The sequence below is a fragment of the Cryptomeria japonica genome, chromosome 7 (genome assembly GCF_030272615.1).
Source record: "Cryptomeria japonica chromosome 7, Sugi_1.0, whole genome shotgun sequence".
Classification (NCBI taxonomy): Eukaryota; Viridiplantae; Streptophyta; class Pinopsida; order Cupressales; family Cupressaceae; genus Cryptomeria; species Cryptomeria japonica.
In genome coordinates this window covers 24,771,288-24,792,617 of record NC_081411.1, presented here as the reverse complement: position 1 = coordinate 24,792,617, position 21,330 = coordinate 24,771,288, and the positions used below count along the sequence as shown (strand labels likewise).

Genomic DNA, 21,330 nt, shown 5'->3' with positions numbered 1-21,330 from the left:
TTTCAGATATAAGTGCAGGTTTCGGGATTCGGACGACGCTGCAAGTTTCAGATCTGACGGAAGCAGACTGAGACGGAACAACACACCAAATTTCAGAGCAAAAGACCAGGACAGGGGCGTGGGGCGCCCTGGTCCTGCCAGGACAGGGGCGTTAGGCGCTCTGGTCCCTGGGACAGGGGCGCTAGGCGCCCTGGTCCTCCTGACAAACAGTAGTTTTCAGCATTTTTGACAGCTTTCCAGGTTGCAAAACAGCAGTTTCTGAAGCAGTTTTAGGGGCAGAATCAAGACAGTGGCGCCCACGCCCTCGTCCCAAACATTTTCATTCATATTTTAACACCGAGTATGCATTTACATTCTTATCTTGTCCTTGTGTTTACAGCTTTCCATTGTTTAAGTTCAATTCTGCAGTCTTGTTATTAGTTCATACTTGCACTTTGGGGTTAGGGATTGAACTTGCATCATTTTATCTTTCAATTGCAACAAAGGAATAGAAATCCTAATAGGTAGCTCGTGGCTCTCTCTTCCACAAAAAGAAGTAGCCAATTGTGTGATACCTCTAGGCTCTTTCGTATTCCACAAGTGTGTGGTTGAAAGTGAGATTAGGGCATGTTTGCTTAGTGTCACTTTTTCTCCTACACAGGGAGAAATAGCTCAAAATATAGAGGGACAAGGAGAGATACAGATAGAGGATTCTATAGAGAGATAAATCGGAATAGGGAAATAGATAGACAGATAGTGTAATAGAGGTAGAGAAATATATTTATAGAAATGGATAGATAGAGAAGGGAGATGTAGATAAATAGAGAGGTAAATAGAGATAGAGATATAGAGTAGGATAGATGTAGTGAATAAGAGAGACGAAGAAAGAAAAAGAGAAAGAGATAGTGATATAGATAGAGCGAGGTACATAAAGAAAGGGATAGGGAGAGAGATAAAGAGATAGTGATAGAGAGGTATGGATTGAATGATGTAGAGAGGAGCGAGAGAAAGATATAGGGACAAAGAAATAGGAAGATATAGATATAAAGTAGGAGAGATAGAGACATAATTAGATGTATATAGAGAGGGGGAGATGGAGATAGAAATATAGAGATAGAGAGGACATGAGCTAGAGAGAAAGATGATAGAGACAAGTAATAGAGAGACAAACACAAATATGGAGAGGAGGAAGATAGTTAGAGATAGAGAGGAGGAAACATAAACAGATATAAAGAGAAGAGATAGATAGAGAGGGGAAAGCTAGTTAGAGATAGCAAAGGAGAAATAGGAAGTGTGTGTGTGTGTGTGTGTGTGTGTGTGCACGTGCGAGAGAGTGAGAGAAATATAGAAATAGACTTAGGGAGGGAAAAAAATGGAGTGTGTGTGTTTGTAAGAGATAGGAGAAAAGAAAGAGTGGTAAGGAGGTAGAGATAAAGCGGAATATATAGATAGTGTTGGAGATCAATGAGAGGGGGAGTGATATAAAAAGAGGGAGATAGAAATAGATAGAGAGGAACACAAAGAGAGATAGGGAGATAGAGGTAGAGAGATATATATAGAAAGAGTGATAGATAGAAATAGATAAACAAAATAGGAGAGGGAGATATGGTTAAATATAGATGAATAGAGGGAGAGAGATATAGGGAGATAGAGATAGAAAAAATATCAATAATATTATATAAATTAAAGTAAAAATTAAATAATAAAAAAAAATAATAATTCTAATACATTTCAATTATTTGTAATTTCATAAAAAGACATAAATAATTAAAACAAATTTTATGTTTAAATTTAATTAAAAATTACAATAAAAAACTAAATACAAAGTTAAAATATATTAAAATCTAAATATTAATAGAATAATAATTTTTAAAATTAATGGTTAATACTAAAAAATATTAAATTAATATATATACAGTATACATATGTATTAAGAAATTAAATAATTTTCATTTTCTAATAAATTTTAACTATTTGGAATTTCATAAAAAGACAAATAATTAAAAAAAGTTAAATTTAAATTTAAATTAAAAATTGTAATAAACTATTAAATACAAAGTTAAAATATATTAAAATCTAAATATTAAGTTTAAAAATTAATATTTAATACTATATCTATTAATTTAATAAATTATAAAAAATATATATTTTTATTAAAAATATACAATATACATATGAATTAAAAAATTAAAGAATTTTCATTTAATATATACTAAAATGAATTATTTATATAAATATATTATAATATAATAACTAAAATAAATTTAAAAGTACAAAAATATAATAATATTAAAAAAAATATGAATATGTAATTGTTCACCATTTGTACTATATACACATATAGATAGTATAAGTACAATAAATTAAAAAATATTTAAACAAATTTAAAATGAAAAAAGTTTAGGTTCTTTTACTACAAACGTAGTCAGCATAGATATTTTTTTAAACGTGGTCAGTTTAGGTTCTTTCACAATTGAAATAGCTATCACCATCGACATTGGGTAAATCGTTGAAAAGGTTTAATGATGAGATAATAATTGTTTGTTAAGTTCAATCAAGAGTGTGCAATAAATTGAGAGTAATGATGTAGAAAGTAGAAAATCTATAAATTTATTAGTTACTTATTGGTACATAAGATTTTTTTAGATTTCTATAAATTTTGTGAATTTTTGAAATTAATATTTGCACACAAAAATTTAATATTTACCTATTTATAGTGAATGAGATAAGGTTTGTCTAGATTATTTATAAACTTTTTGATTTTTATATCTTGTAAGATCAAACACGACATTTAATGTTTAAGTTAAATATGAAATTATTTGTTTGTTTTATAGAATTATTTGAGTAAGATTTTTGGGGCATGTTTGATGTTTTTCTCTATACAAAATTGTGGGAACTTTTATTAGCATCTACTATAAAACTAAGAAGGTAATAAAAACACTACAAGCATGATGAATACACTGAATTATTGAGTAATAAGATAATAGGTGCATTTAAAGTGTTGTGAATTTTTTTCATTTTGAGCATTTACAATACAAAACATTATAATTGTTTGATGAAAAACCTTGAAATATGCTCTACGAGATGTAATATTGCTTTTTTTGCAATATCAAAGTTAAGAGGAGAGTTGGTTGAAGAATTTGTCCATGAGAAAGTTGTTATTTTTGCTCAAAAATTGGTGTCAAGGCACTTGAATGAATGGTTACCATCTATTCTATTATGGGGGGTCTATAACTGAGAATTTGTAACTATTTAGAACAATAATCTTACACAAACCCTATTGTTGCATAACACTAATCTTACAAAAAGGAATAAATAATATTTATAGAATGATTAAATTGAGAAAATAATTTCCAACTATAAAGTTGTAAGAGTATTTTTAAAATTCTATATTGTGATTGGGTAATCACTTAATGAAAATTGCACACAATGGATGCATAAATATTCGTGCAGGAGATAGGAACTAATAATACATATAGAGCTTACAATTAGAACAAAGTTAGGAAGGGCTTTACAATGAGTTTGTACATTATGTGAAGTCCTCTTATAGTTGAAAGATTAAGGACTTGCTCGGGAGGCTGATCACGTTAAAGGCTTAACAATGTCTGCAAACATCTACATAATTGGATAGCTGACAACCTTTTTATCTTTCTTGTGACAGGGTCAAAGCTTTTTGTATGAAGGAATAGTAAGCATTGCATTGAAGTTCAATTGATATGTGCTTACTGGATTGTAGATTATTTGACATGTTGCCATCATTGGAGATTTTGCCAATTGTAACCCACTCAGTGAAAAATGTGTCACTATTATGGCTCAAAGTAAGCAGTTGAAGCGAACCTTGACTATTCTCTATATGAAGACAAGAAATTGTTAGTGAATTCAATTGCTGATTAGCAATACTCAAAATGCTAATATAAAACGTAAACAAATTTTATTGCACCAATTTCTTTAAAAAAATTCTTTATAAAAAACATTAATTTTAAAAATATTTAATAAGACTATTTACTAATCATTGATAAATTTGTAGAAAATTGTGATGTGACTCTTGGAAAAATAATGCATCAAATGCATATGGATAAAATGAACTTAAGGATCCTAAACCACCTTCAAATTCCACTAACATAATAAGGATCCCCATAAGTGAAGCAAATATGTGCTGATATTGTGCTGTAAATTTCAAATTCATAGATCAGAAATCTGAACAAATTTTTGTCTCAAATTCATATTAGGGTACAAAAAGCACAGCCCACAAACCTCATATATGCTTCCAAACGGAGACAAAATTCGACAAATTACAACTACTTCAACGCAAACACAAAGAGAAAAAGGCAAATGTCTTATCCAATTCAATACCCAACTTACAAGCTAATGCTATAATTGATGAATACATTTTCAACTTTAATATGTCATTTTCACATCTTATTTGACATTTAAATTTTAATGTGTTAGTGCATGAATGATGTAGGTGTGGCAAATAAAACAAGGGACGTGTTCCCAATATTTGACATCAAATCAGTTGGAATGTGGCAAAATAAGGATGAATTAATTTTAACATCTGCCATTTGTTCTATATGTGGCTCTTCTTTGGAAGATGCTTTATGTCGTAAGAAGCAGAGCGATCTCACCAAATTTAAATTCATATGTTGTGATATATCAATTAGGTAGATCAAATCTTGGGATTGGTTTTAGGCATGGTTCAAGTCATTGTTCATTCTCCTCGTCCTCCTGTGACCACAATGGTGGTCAAAGACCATCCTAAACCTCTGAGCCGGTAAATGACAAAGGCTATTAATATGATTGGAAAAAGACCAAGCAAACTATAAGCAGTTTTGTATATAATACTTTGCAACCAGATACATGCTGACTTGCCTTTAACCTATTAAGGTTTATGGGGACCTTGTACCAATGTTTGATTGTAAGATAATTCAAGGTAGTGAAAATATATTGATTTTATTTTCATAATTAGGGGAGTTAAACTAAAAACATAGAAGTGGGAAAATTCGATTGTATTGTTTGCTTTTCCGTCATATTTAGCCGTCAAGGTTGCTGCATCAATCTTGCAAGTTCATTTCTACAACAACGGAGAAAATTGGTATTGCAAATGGCTATTCAATTTTGTGTTGCAGGCCGAAGAGGATGAAGGAAAAATATTGCTCAGATGAATGGAGGAAGGTACATATTTTGGTGCAAAAATTCCTGCTCTAAGATCAATTTAATATGCATAAGAATAGGCCTGCAACATTAATTTCAGAATTCTTTCTGTTTATTAATTTGCCAATAAAAAATGCATCTGTAAAACCTTTGTTCTTATTGGAAACAAACAACATAATAGCCATAGTAACAAGCAAGGAAAACACCAATCTGCCAATGGCCATTTAAATATGCAGTCCATTAAAACCTTTCTCTTGGTTTTGCAATCTAAGAGTTTCTAAGGTTTTGTCGGATCATTCAATTGGTCTTTCTATTGAAAGGGTAAACAAAATTTTGTTTCTTGAAAATTATACAGGGTTTATTTGAAATATTCTCCAGTAAATCAATTTGAAACTTGATGTATTTGAGATCTTTTTCTTTTTAAAAAAAGACTATTCATATAATCAGTTACAAATATCCCAGAACTTATAGAACCATAAAAACTCCAATATCAATTTCTTTCTCACAGCATGGATTAAACAAAATCTATTCATAACTATTCAAAATCTATATAATATTTTTTGTAAATGAAGTTTGCAGCTGGGAGTCGATGGGAGTTAGCGCACAATGGGAGTCCATGCACAAATTTACAAATGAAATCTATATAATTTTTCAAATATAAAAACTCCTACAAACGTGGTACGTGGAATGAGCCCGTGCAATGAATTCACTAATATACAAACTTTTATTTCAGTTAATTTGGAAGAGGAATGAATCTATAATGACAAGGCCATAGAATGAGAAAGGTAGGTGGAAAGAGAAGAAGATATAGTTATTACAGTCTCTATGGAAAGCACATTATCCCAATCACCTCATACAAGATTGTGAAGCCTATAGACAATGGGGGAGTACATTGGAGCATTTGGAAAGGGTATCTTGGAGTAGATCTTTCGAAAGACCAAACAAAAGAAAACCCATTGCTGATCGAGCCTAAAACCATATCTCAAGCTCCCTATCCTCCATGGATAACTAAACAAGCTTCATACACTCTATCTTATCTTCCCATATGGACAAAACTAAATTTCATAGAAGACAAGACTTTGCAAATCTATCCACAATGCGATCAGTCTAGAGACTTTGCTACTATAGGGTCATGCCAAGCTATCAAGACAGGCCAAGAACAATAGCCTAAGGGTTGTTTCGAAGCCTCCACGGGCCAAGAACAGGAGAACCAAATATGAAATTTACAACCGTATTGAAACAATGTCATACCTCTTTTCTGTCTGTTTCTGCACGAACATCACTTCAAACAACAAGTATGCTCTTCAACAAGTTTGCAAAAGATAGGAATATTGTTTAGCAAAGTGAAGAGACATGAATCCAACACAAAAACTTGCAAAAACACAATAACTTAAAAGCAGTTATCAGAGCATGAAACCTGCAATATATTTTGCAAAACTGAAAAATGAGAGAGCTTGAATAAACCCGGGAGAATAGAAATGATGATCACTCTAGAAATGGGTAATAAATATTGCCAACCACAGCTTTAAAAATCTTCTTCATTCAATAATGGAATGAATGGACAGGGCATGTGAGTAATATTATTACCGCCGTTGCAAAAAGTTAAATGTACGAATACTACATATTCAATCTATACACATTTGTCAAAAAAATCAATTTATTACGCATTGAATGTGCATATGGCAAAAGGCCAACACATGTCTTTTCTACTCTAGCCACAATAGAATGCATTCAATGAAAGAACATTTCAGAAGATTTTTTTGTTTTATATTATGGAAGAAGAAAATTATTATTTTTTCGGATGGTTGAAAATGTTGCCTAATAACTAAATAAAAAGAATTCAAAAATACATTTTCTGCAATGACTGTTTGCATTGCAGAGAGGACCAATAGAAAAAATGGAAAATAATATTTAAAAACTTAAGATAAATTGTGCCTCACATTTGACTATAGAAATGCATGGAAAAATATAAAAATACTAGCTCATGATTGACTACATCAAAAAATGAAATGCACATTGGGCAGGATAACTAATAATACATACGTGCTTGGAGTTAATGCCCGCTTGCCCCAGTCAACAAAAAATAAACATTGCCGAGGTTTGTCTTGTTTGGTACGAAGTTGAGAAACTCTCTTAACCAATGATATCATGTCAAACATCGGTAATTAAAATGATCGAAAACAGATTACGAAAAACAAAAATAAATAGACTTATTCTATCGTCTTGCAAGTACCTGTAAACAACTTTTAACCGTTGATTCAAATAACAGACTCCTTCTGCGTAAATATAAAATATTAATTATTATTATTTTCTAAATTATAAAAAAATATATCTTGATGATGAATAATAGAGATTCTAATTACATTGATTTAATATAAAAATTACTTGAAATTTCCACAATCCATAAAAATATGTTTGTTATTTCTTCTTCGATCTATATGCAACATATAAATTCCACACAGTTAAATTCAGAAGAAATAGAAATAACAGATTTTTAAATTATCATCTGAGAATTCTTACAGAAGAAATTATCGTCTGAGAATTCTGTCAGTTGAAAGGCGGCTGATATCATCCTTAATTTTTACAAACCAGCGCGGCAGAATGCCGTTGAGCTAACAAATTGCTACTGTTTACGCCAGGGAATGCATTATTGCGACAGACACATCACTGGATATTGACAGTCAATGCCTTAAAAGACCGATCCACTGAAGATTGTTAGAAGAGAAAATAAAATAGGACAAAAATAAATAACAAGGTGCTTAAAATAGGAAAATAAAATATGATGCATTATAGCACCTCAAACCCTGGGAGTTGTGCTTAATGTATTATTGTTAAAAGCTTAAAAACTCCCCGGCAATACTAGCCAAAATCTGAGGATTTCCCCCTGCTGCAGAAGCTTGTTATTTTTAGTAGCTACTTCAATAAACAAACAAAAAAGGTAGATTCCGAATTATCCAATACTGAGGGACCAGGGTGATTCCGAATCATTAAAATTTTAATGTAGGTCAAATAAATAAACAAATAAAGGTATCATGAAAGCTTCTGAGAATGATCAGAAATGTACAAACAGTTTTTTCTAGAAGTTTCTTGTTTCAATAAACTGGAAATCTCAGATTCATTTTTACAAACAACCTCATCACCAGTTACAGAAACCAGTCGCAGAGGGGTGAATCACTGAGGGTGATTCTGAATGGTTAAAATTATAAAGGTACAAAAAAATTTCTAGAAGTTTTCTTGCTTTTAATAGACTGGAATTAAAAACAGGGCAATATCAATTTTTACAAACAACCTGATGACCCAGTTGCAGAATGATGGATCACTGAGGGTATATGTACTCGGGTTTTTCACTAAAAGCTTCTGAGAATGATCAGAAATGTACTCAAGTTATTCGATCTGGTTGAGTGTGGAAACATTTGATCAAATAAATAAACAAATTAAGATATCACGAAAGATTCTGAGAATGACCAGTTGCAGAATGATGGATCGCTGAGAGTGATTCCGGATGATTAAAATTAATGTACTCAGGTTTTTCCTAAAGGCTCTCTTATTCAATTTGAGAAAAAAAATTCTGAGAATAATCAGAAATGTACAACAATTTAAAAGCAGGGTAAGTAAACAGGGTGATATCATCCATCAATTTTTACAAACAACCTGATTACCAGTTGCAGAATGATGGATCACTGAGGATAATATGTACTCAGGTTTTTACTAAAAGCGATCAGAAATGTACTCAGGTTATTGGATCTGGTTGAGTGTGGAAACATTTGATCAAATAAATAAACAAATTAAGATATCAGGAAAGCTTCTGAGAATGACTAGAAATGTACAACTCAGGCTATTCAATCCATCAACCTGATCAGCAGTCGCAGAATGCTGTTGAGCTAACCAATTGCAAATAAACTGGAGGTGTTTATAAACCAGGGAATGTAATATTGTGGCAGGCATCAAAAGATATTGACAGTCAATGCTTAGAAGAGAAAACAATATGAACAAAAAAAAAAAAAAAAATACAAATTTCTCTTCAACGAAATACCCTGATACCCTGGAGGATAGAATGTGTTTTAAATCTCCCATTCTCTTCAACGAATGTGAGTAAGATACTTTTTAAAAGCTTCCCCTGCAATTTCTGTACTGGATCTAGTACTCTACTCTTTGGAGTGTCTGAAGCCACTGTGCTCCGAATAGTTGACAAAACTGAGCGTTTCATTTTCTGAGAAACATGGAGCTTGTTGCTTTTCAACAATAAGCAAACAAAAAAGCTAGACTTGGAAAGCTTCCGGAAGAAAATGGGTACAATTAATTTGCATCTCACTGTTGAGGGTGATTAAGAATGATGAAAATTGATGTACATAGAATTTAGGAAGAAGCTCTAGAAAGGTATCAAGAAAGCTTCTGTGTATGATCCAAAAAGTGTAAACATTTGATTAAATAAATAAACAAATAAAGTATTAAGAAAGCTTCTGTGTATGATCCAAAATGTACAGAGCCTTTTCAAGAAGTGACTGGAAGTCACAGGTTCACTAAAAACAGGGTAAGTAAATGTGCAACTGTAATCATTGTGCTTAACTGCAATGGCCAACTGCAATGGTTAACTGCAATGTATCTCCCCTCCCCACAGGTACACTGTATTCCAAGTGCACCCCAGTACTCTAGAAACTGCAATGTATCTCCCCTCCCCACAGGTACAAGTGCACCCCACTCCATGAGGTTCACCGTTCAAGTAATCAAGAGACCCTCTCCAGGCACCGTGAATCTTATCAGATACCCCTTCAACGTAGTATTAGTCTACTACGTCCAGAAATGGACTGGAAGTGAAGGGAAATAGGAGCATTCCAGAAAGCCATCTGAGATCAGTATGCACCTCCAGTATCAGACATGTTGATACAAGCACATATTATCATGCCATAAAAGCAGAAACAGACATAGTTGATTTCCCATAATTAAAACCTTAGAGGAAAGTGATTGCAATTTACAGATCTAAGAAAGTTTAAGCAGCATTACGACATACAAATTTAATACTTTAGAATCATGAAACAATAAGAATGAGACACAAGAGAGAACACAAATATACGTGGGGAAAACCTTTTCGGGTAAAAAACCCCTCTCTCCAAAACATCGAGCCAATGGAGATTTACATCTTGTTCCATCCTGGAGAAAAACCAACAGATTAACCCCTGTAAAATGAACTCCTCTCATCAACCCCTAAATCAGCTAAGGCGTCAACATATAAATAGAGTTGAGCACAAAGAGTTAGGTGCCCATGGTTTCAAAAACCATCTTCAACACCTAAGAGGTAAGTTGTGTCATTAACAATATTTTGCTAATCCCATCTTCAGAACCTATCTCACCCATAATGGTCATCTTACCAAATACAATGTAAAGACAACATAGAATTTACTATGACAAGGAATAGGCATCTTCCTTACCTCACGCCACTTGTACAAGTGAACTCAAACAATATTTTGCTAATCCCATCTTCAACACCTATCTCACCCATAATGGTCATCTTACCAAATACAATGTAAAGACAACATAGAATTTACTATGACAAGGAATAGGCATCTTCCTTACCTCACGCCACTTGTACAAGTGAACTCAAACAATATTTTGCTAATCCCATCTTCAACACCTATCTCACCCATAATGGTCATCTTACCAAATACAATGTAAAGGCAACATAGAATTTACTATGACAAGGAATAGGCATCTTCCTTACCTCACTCCACTTGTACAAGTGAACTCAAACAATATTTTGCTAATCCCATCTTCAACACCTATCTCACCCATAATGGTCATCTTACCAAATACAATGTAAAGACAACATAGAATTGAAGATAAGCTTGAATGATACAAAGGCGATTTGTTTTTTGCTTTTAGTTTTATTTAATAAAACAGTTTCAGTTTTTTAAACAGCAGTTCCCATATCCAAACTGCTATGTATAAATAAAACAACTTTCTTGTTTTTATTAATCAGCAATCATATATTGCTAAGATAGGATAGAATAAGTTTTATAGTTTTAGTTTTATTGTTTTAAGTTTTTGTTTTTCCTATTCTTAGGAAAATGATTGTCTATAAGGCAATTATTGTTATTGTAATTTTGGTAAGAGTTTTTCAATATGAAGATTATCAGTTCTGAAGATAATTGTGTTCTTCTCTTTTAGTTCCGTTTTTTCTGTGTGTTGTAATTTTATCATAATCTTTCAAGAATTTACTATGACGAGGAATAGGCATCTTTCTTACCTCCCGCCACTTGTACAAGTGAACTCCACCACAAACGCCAATAGCTAAAATACAACTTCAATACATAATAGAAGCTGAAAACCCTACCTTGAGTCCTATGGAAACAGCACAACACAACACAACACAAGCAAATACCAAATCAATTTCCACTTCAACATAACATCTTCCAAGTGGATACCAACTTCCTAGAAAATAAGGAATATGCCAAATCAATTTCCACTCCAATATAACATCTTCCAAGTGGATACCAACATCCTAGAAAATAAGGAATATGCCAAATCAATTTCCACTCCAACATAACATCTTCCAAGTGGATACCAACTTCCTAGAAAATAAGGAATATGTCATTTCATCACTTGCCATGTAGGACATGTAGGATGCCACCTCACCAAGAGTTCCCACAGAGTGAATGACAACTTAGGGAGATATATCTTAGAACTCAAAAGTTGAGGCACCTTAATCCCAACATAAAAGAAAGGGTAGCAAATAATAAAAATCGTACTATTTTTACTTAATGAATTGACTAGTACCATTGTACATCTAAAAACTGTGAAATCAGCGTTGCACATTTCCTCTGATAGAAGTAAAAAATTCAGGCATGACTCTGCAACCAATAGAACCCCATATGGCATTAGGAATCGAACGTCAAGACCAGAATGGTTTTGGTTTGGCTTGGTTTTCAAATTTTTACCATTGCAAATGCAAACCTCAAAACCATAGAATTATTCAATTTCCACTCCAACATAACATCTTCCAAGTGGATACCAACTTCCTAGAAAATAAGGAATATGCCATTTCATCACTTGCCATGTAGGATGCCACCTCACCAAGAGTTCCCACAAAGTGAATGACAACTTAGGGAGATATATCTTAGAACTCAAAAGTTGAGGCAACTTAATCCCAACATAAAAGAAAGGGTAGCAAATAATAAAAATCGTACTATTTTTCCCTAATGAATTGACTAGTACCATTGTACATCTAAAAACTGTGAAATCAGCGTTGCACATTTCCTCTGATAGAAGTAAAAAATTCAGGCATGACTCTGCAACCAATAGAACCCCATATGGCATTAGGAATCGAACGTCAAGCCCAGAATGGTTTTGGTTTGGCTTGGTTTTCAAATTTTTACCATTGCAAATGCAAACCTCAAAACCATAGAATTATTCAATTTCCACTCCAACATAGCATCTTCCAAGTGGATACCAACTTCTTAGAAAATAAGGAATATGCCATTTCATCACTTGCCATGTAGGATGCCACCTCACCAAGAGTTCCCACAAAGTGAATGACAACTTAGGGAGATATATCTTAGAACTCAAAAGTTGAGGCACCTTAATCCCAACATAAAAGAAAGGGTAGCAAATAATAAAAATCGTACTATTTTTCCCTAATGAATTGACTAGTACCATTGTATATCTAAAAACTGTGAAATCAGCGTTGCACATTTCCTCTGATAGAAGTAAAAAATTCAGGCATGACTCTGCAACCAATAGAACCCCATATGGCATTAGGAATCGAACGTCAAGCCCAGAATGGTTTTGGTTTGGCATGGTTTTCAAATTTTTACCATTGCAAATGCAAACCTCAAAACCATAGAATTATTCAACTTTGGGATCATTCAACTGATAAGCTAGAATGATTTCTCTGATCTAGTAAATTTTTACTCCCCGTCCTTTTGAAGAATGAAATCAAGGGATATTTACTGTCAAGATTGTGTTATGCAGTTTTGTTGTTTTCGTGTTATGCTGATAGTGTTCTCAGATTTGCAATGTAGACTAATGCACATAAATATCTCAAGACAAACAACTTCTAGGTGATCCTAAATGATCCTCCAAACTGATAATGATCAAAAGAACAACTAACCCATATGATTATATTCCAAACTGAACATCAAATCAAGTGTTAGCAGCAAATGGACATTTTATCAAACACTTGGCATGCATCCTCAGAAAGATAGTATGGTGTGATGCAAACCCAAATCCCCCTTCCGCTTATTTCATTTCATATGATGTACCAAATTACATAACAATGATAGCCTAATATGATTATATTCCAAACTGAACATCAAATCAAGTGTTAACAGCAAATGGACATTTTATCAAACACTTGGCATGCATCCTCAGAAAGATAGTATGGTGTGATGCAAACCCAAATCCCCCTTCGGCTTATTTCATTTCATATGATGTACCAAATTACATAACAATGATAGCCTAATAAACATGATATAGGCAGCTAATAAATGATTACATGGACTGTCACTTTTCAGACTTCTGAGGACTTAGGGACTGCAGTCATACATACACACACTGAAAAATTCTCAATGAAAGCAATTTAATATAAACCTGGCCAAGACGTCTTGAAGGAGCTAGCATATGATGATTGATGTCTTTGACTCTTCACCATGCCAAATCGAACCCCATCTAAGCCACCCCTGCTGCTACAATGTGTGGACTGAGAACACAATATATGATAGCCGAAATCTCTTCAAGACTCCACCAAAATGATCGCCTATATGGCTGGGATTGATCGCCCTCCTTAATGTGAAGTTTGGAAATCAAATGCTCGAGCTAGGAGCCAAAATGTAAGGTGATGACAGTCAGGTTCGATTTCTGATTTAAAATTAATTGGAGGCCGATCGATCCCTTATCAATTCATCTCCAAATTGCCATAAAGAGAATCGCCTAAGTCTCTTATTAAAATCGCTAACCTCCAAATGAAACTTCAATGCTTCAATGATGTGTAATTAGCAAAATCGGTCTTCACTTCAGACTTGGAATATGAACAGCCAGGTTCGGCTATCCTTCCTTAGCAAATCCGATATGTAATGGATGTCTAAATGGCTAATTGAAAATGATCTATGCAACCACCATGACCAACAGCAAAAACTTTTGATATAAACAAATAGGAAGACTGAAATGTCTCTCAATCGCAACCCCAAATGAAACTTCAATGCTTCAATGATGTGTAATTAGCAAAATCGGTTTTCACTTCAGACTTGGACTATGAACAGCCAGGTTCGGCTATCCTTCCTTAGCAAATCCGATATGTAATGGATGTCTAAATGGCTAATTGAAAATGATCTATGCAACCACCATGACCAACAGCAAAAGTTTATAAACAAATAGGAAGACTGAAATGTCTCTCAATCGCAACCCCAAATGAAACTTCAATGCTTCAATGATGTGTAATTAGCAAAATCGGTCTTCACTTCAGACTTGGAATATGAACAGCCAGGTTCGGCTATCCTTCCTTAGCAAATCCGATATGTAATGGATGTCTAAATGGCTAATTGAAAATGATCTATGCAACCACCATGACCAACAGCAAAAGCTTTTGATATAAACAAATAGGAAGACTGAAATGTCTCTCAATCGCAACCCCTCGGAAGATCTTTCACTTCCTCAGTTATGGTGATTGTTATGCCAATCACCAGAAGTTTCCGTTCCCAAATGATTATCTCCAGACAACCTTCCAGCTCCACAAGTCAACACAAGAAATGATACTCAACAACTATTATTATTTATTACACATATTAATTTAATTGCACTTTATAAAATAATATTATATTAAAATCAAAATACACATGCCTAGTGATACGTGTAATCTCCTTATTGCACCTTTAAACCCATGAAACATGAAATATGAAACCATAAGCTACTGCAACTCCTAATCAATCCTCTTGGCCTACAAGGGTCAGGTGATATAGGCCAATTCCCTTGAAAAACTGAGGACTTTGGGAATTGAACTCTCAAGCCCAGTGAGAGAATGGTTTATCCAAATCTTGGATTTTACAATAGAAACTTTTACGCTAGCTAAGGATAATGGGATTCAATTCCATCAAGAGAACGGTTTGCCTTGGATTTATCATCTTACCATAAAAACCCCAAGAATATAGAAATCAGCCTCAGAGAAGGCAATAAATCACCATTACAGTCCAACTTCAACATAACGAAGAAAGTAAATATATTCATTACTGTAAATGGTAATTTTTAACTCATTTCTTTCTCTACAAATTTTCTTTGAATAAAATGATGTCATTGCCAGCTAGGGTACAGCTAAAGTGAAAGAAACATCTCGCAAACACAGAAACCATATGAAAAACCTGACCTCCGGTGAATTTACATTTATTCAAATCCTATCAAAGTAAAAACATATTTGTTTCTTTCCGTGTCCTGCATATTAAGTCAAAAATATAACAATAACTGTAAAGCAGCCCTTCTTAGAAACCTGGAAGAATTCTTACAATTAATGGTAATTTAAACCTACAAAAGATCACTCACTGCTTGATATCATACTTCAATTTTTCCAAAATACAAACAACCTGGTGACCAGCTGCAGAATGCTGTTGAGCTAAACAATTGCCACTAGACTGGCGGCGTTTATAAACGCCAAGGAATGTATTATTGTGGCAGACATCAATAGATATTGACAGTCCATGCCTTATAAGAGGAGCTACACTAAAGATTGTATTAGAAGAGAAAACAATATGGACAAAAAATTACAAAATATACAAATTGGGTGCGCACCTGAGACCTGGAGTATGTGTTAAATCTCCTATTTTCTTCAACGAATGTGAGTAAGATACTTTTTAAAAGCTCCCCCCGCAATAGCTGTACTGGTTTTAGTACTCTTTGGAGTGTCTGGAACTCCGAATACTTGCCAAAATCTGAGGGTTTCATCTCCTGCTGCAGAAGCCACTGTGTACCCATCTGGACTCTGAGAAACATAGAGCTTGTTACTTTTACTAGCTAATTCAACAATAAACAAACAAAAATGCTGCAGTTGGAAAGCTTCTCGATGAAACTGTGTACAATTAATATTCATGCCACTGTATCAACAAATAAAAATGTATAGAGTGTTTTTTAGAATTGACTGTGGAAGACAAACTGGTTAACTAAATGTATAGTTACCTGTGCTAGATAGAGTACTCTAGAAGTGTGCGCAGTAAGATCGGTCATTTTGGTCATTGAAGGATACTTCCACAAAGTGAGTTGATTTTGGCTATAGCCATGAGAACTGAGCAGTTCTCTCTGGTGCTTACTCCACAAGAGGGCACACACCTGAGAGCCAGTATCCACAGAATTAAGGCAGGAACCTGTGTGGGTATTCCACATTTTAATACACCTATCTGCAGTTCCTCCTCCAGATGCTAACAAATTGCTCTGGAATGGGCACCAGGCCAATGCCTTTACTGCAGCTTGGTGGGCATCCAAACGGTGAGTGGCCAAGCTCCTCCTCTGGTCCCAAATGTGCAGCAGATTGTCATTTCCTCCGCTGGCTAGTTGTTGCCCAGACTCGGACCACTTCAACCCACACACCTCTTGTTCATGCCCTCTGTATGCATTCACAATGTGCTCCCGGACCCGGACATCGTGGTTCAAAATCTTGGCATCTAAACCGCCTGATGTGAGAATTGAATGTTGGCCCTGGTTCCATGCCAGCGATCCAACTCTTCCAGTGTGCCCTTTCAATGTCCTCAGCTGCCGATTGCTCTCTGTGTCCCATATCTGCACGTTGCAGTTATTCAGACCCACTGCAATGTGTCTCCCATCACAGGCCCAGTTAACGCTGGTTACAGGGCCCTCCTCCTCAGTCATGCTCACCAGCTCTGAAATAAGGCCCGTTGAGGCATCCCACAGGTACACGGTATCCCCAAGCGCTATGGCTAATACGTTTTTTTCACCCCAGTCCATGAGATTCAAGTAGTAATCATCCACAATCTCTGGAGCATCCAGAGTCTTCTCCGGGCACTGTGAATGTAATAACAATATAAATCTTATCAGAAACCATTTTCAGAGAAGATTAAAAAACCACCGTATTGAGACTTGACTTCCTTGCACAAAACAGAGTCCAGAAACGAACTGGCTAATAAAGGAAGGTTTAGCAAATAATAAAACACACACTGTTTTCGCCTGATGAAATGAATGGCATTCGATTACCATTGTACACTTTAAAACTAGGAATCAACGTTGCACATTTCCTCTGACAGAAGTATAATCCTTCAGGCATGACTCGGCAATAATAAAACCATATATGGTTTGAACATAACTTGTACACTATTTTTAGGTAATGAGTTTCAAGACCGCACATTTCCTCTCACGGAAGTATAATCCTTCAGGCATGACTCGGCAATAATAAAACCATATGGTTTGAACTTAACTTGTACACTATTTTTAGGTAATGAGTTTCAAGACCACTCTGGGAATGGTTTGGCTTAAGCAAATCTAAGGCTTGGTTTTCAACTCTTTACCATTGCACACTTCAAAACTAGGAATGAGCGTTGCACATTTCCTCTGACAGAAGTATAATCCTTCAGGCATGACTCGGCAATAATAAAACCATATGGTTTGAACATAACTTGTACACTATTTTTAAGTAATGATTTTCAGGACCACTCTGGGAATGGTTTGGCTTAAGCAAATCTAAGACTTGGTTTTCAACTTTTTACCATTGCAAACCTCAAAACCACAGATATCATTCGACTTTTGGAACCATTGCAAAAGGACCCTGCACATAATAACCTTTGTACTAATATTGGGCATTGAATTCTCAAGCCCAGACACAATAGTTTTTCTTAAGCAGATCCAAACCTTGAAATGTATTATCTCCAGAGTTCTTTGCAAAAAAACTCTGCAAATAATAAAGCTAGAATGAAAATAACCCTACAGTATTATTAGACATTGAACTCTCAAGCCTACTCAGAGAATGGTTTTGCTGAAGAAAATCCAAAATTGCAACAGAACCCTGCACATAATAACCCTTGCACATAATAACCCTTGCACTAATATCGGGCATTGAATTCTCAATGCCCAATCAGAGAATGGTTTTGCTGAAGAAAATCCAAAATTGCAACAGAACCCTGCACATAATAACCCTTGCACTAATATCGGGCATTGAATTCTCAAGCCCAATCAGAGAATGGTTTTGCTGAAGAAAATCCAAAATTGCAACAGAACCCTGCACATAATAACCTTGCACTAATATCGGGCATTGAATTCTCAAGCCCAATCAGAGAATCGTTTTTCTTAAGCAGATCCAAACCTTGAAATGTATTATCTCCAGAGTTCTTTTGCCAAAAAGCTCTGCAAATAATAAAGCTAGATTTTAAATTAGCCATTGAACTCTCAAGCCTACTCAGAGAATGGTTTTGCTTAAGCAAATCCAAATCTCGGATTTCATATGCAAACCTCAAAACTAGAAACCCTGGGATGTTTCAAATTTGTCCATTGCAAAACAAATCTGTAAATACTAAGTATGACTCTGCAAATAATAAAACACGAATAGAAATTCTTGCCCTAGCAATGGGTAATGAGATTCAAACCCACTGAGAGAATGGCTTGGCTTGGATATATCATTTTACCAAAGAAGGCAAAAAGTCTCGGTAAAACCTCGGCGGGACTCTACAAATTAAATCTTGCCCAACTCACTGTACAAATCACCATTACAGTCCAACTTCAACAGGAAAACCAAGAATTACTAAAAGCAGAAAACTAAAACATAATTTTCTTTATAAGGAAAGCGAATATAACCATGACTGTAAATTGTAAATTTTCATTCATTTCTCTACAATGGTAAGGTCCAATCTCTCTCACCTGCGGAATGTATCGATGTGTTCTGGACTTGGGCTGAAAAGGAGGAGGAGGAGCAGACGAGTAAAGAGTACTATTGTTAATGGCTTCTTGTGCTGGAGGGGGTTTGTTTTGAAAAGCAAGAATCCTCGATTTGGGAAACATTGTTGCAGAGAGATGTTTCCTGTAAGCTTCTCGAGAGGCACAAGGGCTATCAGGACAACTACTGTTTTCTTTTTCCTCATCATTCAGGGACACCCGAGCCACATCGAAATCCATGGAAGCTCTATCCGGAATAAATCTATCACTCTGCAATCACCACAACCATTAGTCTCCCTTCTGCACCCAAAAATCATTGACATTTCTCATATAAAACATATATACTTACGTTGTGCCTGATCAGATGACTTCCTACATTAGAATTTTCTTGCATGGGATGTCTCTGCCTTTCCTCGGTCCTCCTAAAAGCCTTCTTGGGGGATTCCATAGCCATCCTATCCTGCAAAACAAAACAGATCCACAACGAAAAAAGGAAAACAAAAAACAGAAAAATACAGATACCCACAGAGGAATGATCTACAACTAAGAAATGAGCCGATATTCTGCCAGAGAAGATGAAATAAGCCGATGTTCTGCCAGAGAAGATGTTTAACAGCACTTGTAAATTGTTTTACAACAAATACTCGCTGAGTTCACGAGTAATGAATATTGATGATGGTAAACGTTACATATATACACGCTTCACTCGCAAACGGTCATATTATTTTTTTGTTTATTTTTTAAATCTGTGGATGTATGTATACGTTTGGGCCCAACGGTCATCTTTGATTTTTCAATTGAGATTGTTCAACTTGTCTATTTTTTTATATTTTTTTTTCTAGTGGGTTGTTTAATTAAACAAGAATATTTTACTTGATAATTGTATATGGTTTGATCAATAAGTTAATTATGATAATTACATGGAGAGGTCTAACATTACATCACTCAAAGATCTTACCCGTGGACAAATCTAAATTAAAAAACAAATTCCTATTATTATTATTATTTATTAAATGAAAAAATATGCATAACTTACAATCATGGAAGGAGAGGGGGAGAGAAGGAGAGAGAGTTGAATACATATAGGGAGGGAGAACTTATTATTATTATTTATTAAATGAAAAAATATGCATAACTTACAATCATGGAAGGAGAGGGGGAGAAAAGGAGAGAGAGTTGAATACATATAGGGAGGGAGAAAGTGATGTAGATGGAAGCAGATATAGAGAGATAAAGAGATAGTGGTAGAGAGATATGTATAGATGTAAATTGTTCTCTCATAGCCACATGAATGACATTGTACACGCTTTCTTTTATTCATAGAATGTAAAATGAGAGGATGTGGTTCAAGAAGTTCAGTTATTTGTGAATGTAGGTATCATTTTATTTTAGTTAAGTAGTTTAAATTTCATTGGATAGATAATTGAAATAAGTATTTGGGTCATCTTTGTGTGCTATGCCTATTTTAACATGATGGTGTCTTTACAACTCTATCCTCTATAACTTGTCTTCAACTTGTGATTTATAGAGAAGTAGTGCTATGGGCTTTAGGGGCTTGTCGTAAAGAGATTGAACTTTAAAATATTTTTTTATTACATTTAAACCCCACAAAACATTTGATGACAATAGCTTAAGAAATGTAAAAATGATCATTCCCTGAGTTAAAAATATTGCTTATTTAATTTTATATATTTTTTCAAATAATAATATGTATGAAATTTATATCTATATTTAAAAAATCAATTGATTTTCTATTTTTTAAAGAAACAAATCTAAATTAAAAAACGACTTCCTATTATTATTATTTATTAAATGAAAAAATATATTTTTAAATCTAGCTTTAAATGAAACTTCTAATTTAAAAAATTATATTTTTAAATCTAGATTTTGAAAAAACTTTTTTTAATTTTTTACATGCAAATCATTTCATATTTAAAATAAGACTAAATTTTAAAAATTATATTTTTAAATCTGAAATTTCTAATTAAAAAAATTATGTTTTAAAATATAGATTTAAAAGAAACTTATATGTTTTTATTGCAAATCATTTCGTATTCTTAAATAAAACTAAATTTTAATAAATATTAAACATAAGAAATTAATTAATCTATGCTAAAGTGAAGATTTTTAAATTTGATATCTCTAGGCGTCTTCTACATAAATTTTATTTATAAAATATAGGTACGCTAGTTGTAAAAGGTTTATCATCATATTGATCAAGGAGTTTTTTTAGATGGATCATTTCAATTGTAAGTATATTATCTTGTATTTGTATTTGTATTAACATATTGTAAAATGTCATAGATTTTGAATTCATGGAAATACCACTTTTCAATAGAGTTGCTATTTTTC

The 21,330-nt window shown here is 34.0% G+C and overlaps 1 protein-coding gene across 5 annotated transcripts; it reads right to left on the bottom strand.

Moving 5' to 3' along the window:
• Positions 1–3,339: 3,339 nt before the first annotated feature.
• LOC131035326 (cell division cycle 20.2, cofactor of APC complex-like) lies at positions 3,340–19,622 on the bottom strand. Of its 5 annotated transcripts, none has more exons than XR_009358455.1 (5): positions 19,328–19,622; positions 18,964–19,248; positions 16,282–17,121; positions 13,714–16,087; positions 3,340–3,828 (listed from the first exon to the last, which is right to left on the bottom strand). XR_009358455.1 is itself a non-coding variant. In XM_059208906.1 (5 exons), the coding sequence occupies exons 1-4, from the start codon at positions 19,430–19,432 to the stop codon at positions 15,935–15,937; spliced, it is 1,383 nt and encodes a 460-aa protein (XP_059064889.1). In that variant the 5' UTR covers positions 19,433–19,622; the 3' UTR covers positions 5,718–9,974; positions 15,898–15,934. The 5 variants fall into 5 exon arrangements, 4 of the variants coding, with proteins under 4 accessions (XP_059064889.1, XP_059064887.1, XP_059064888.1 ...); XM_059208906.1 differs by lacking the exon at positions 3,340–3,828 and adding an exon at positions 5,718–9,974 and having other exon boundaries at positions 15,898–16,087; XM_059208904.1 differs by lacking the exon at positions 3,340–3,828 and having other exon boundaries at positions 12,290–15,543; positions 15,898–16,087.
• Positions 19,623–21,330: the final 1,708 nt, after the last annotated feature.

Coding starts and splice junctions, on each gene's coding strand:
- LOC131035326 (XM_059208906.1), bottom strand. CDS start 19,432: ATGGCTATGGAATCCCCCAAGAAGGCTTTTAGGAGGACCGAGGAAAGG. Junction 19,249..19,327: donor GTCATCTGATCAGGCACAAC/GTAAGTATATAT, acceptor TGGTGATTGCAG/AGTGATAGATTTATTCCGGA. Junction 16,088..16,281: donor GAGTACTCTATCTAGCACAG/GTAACTATACAT, acceptor TATGTTTCTCAG/AGTCCAGATGGGTACACAGT.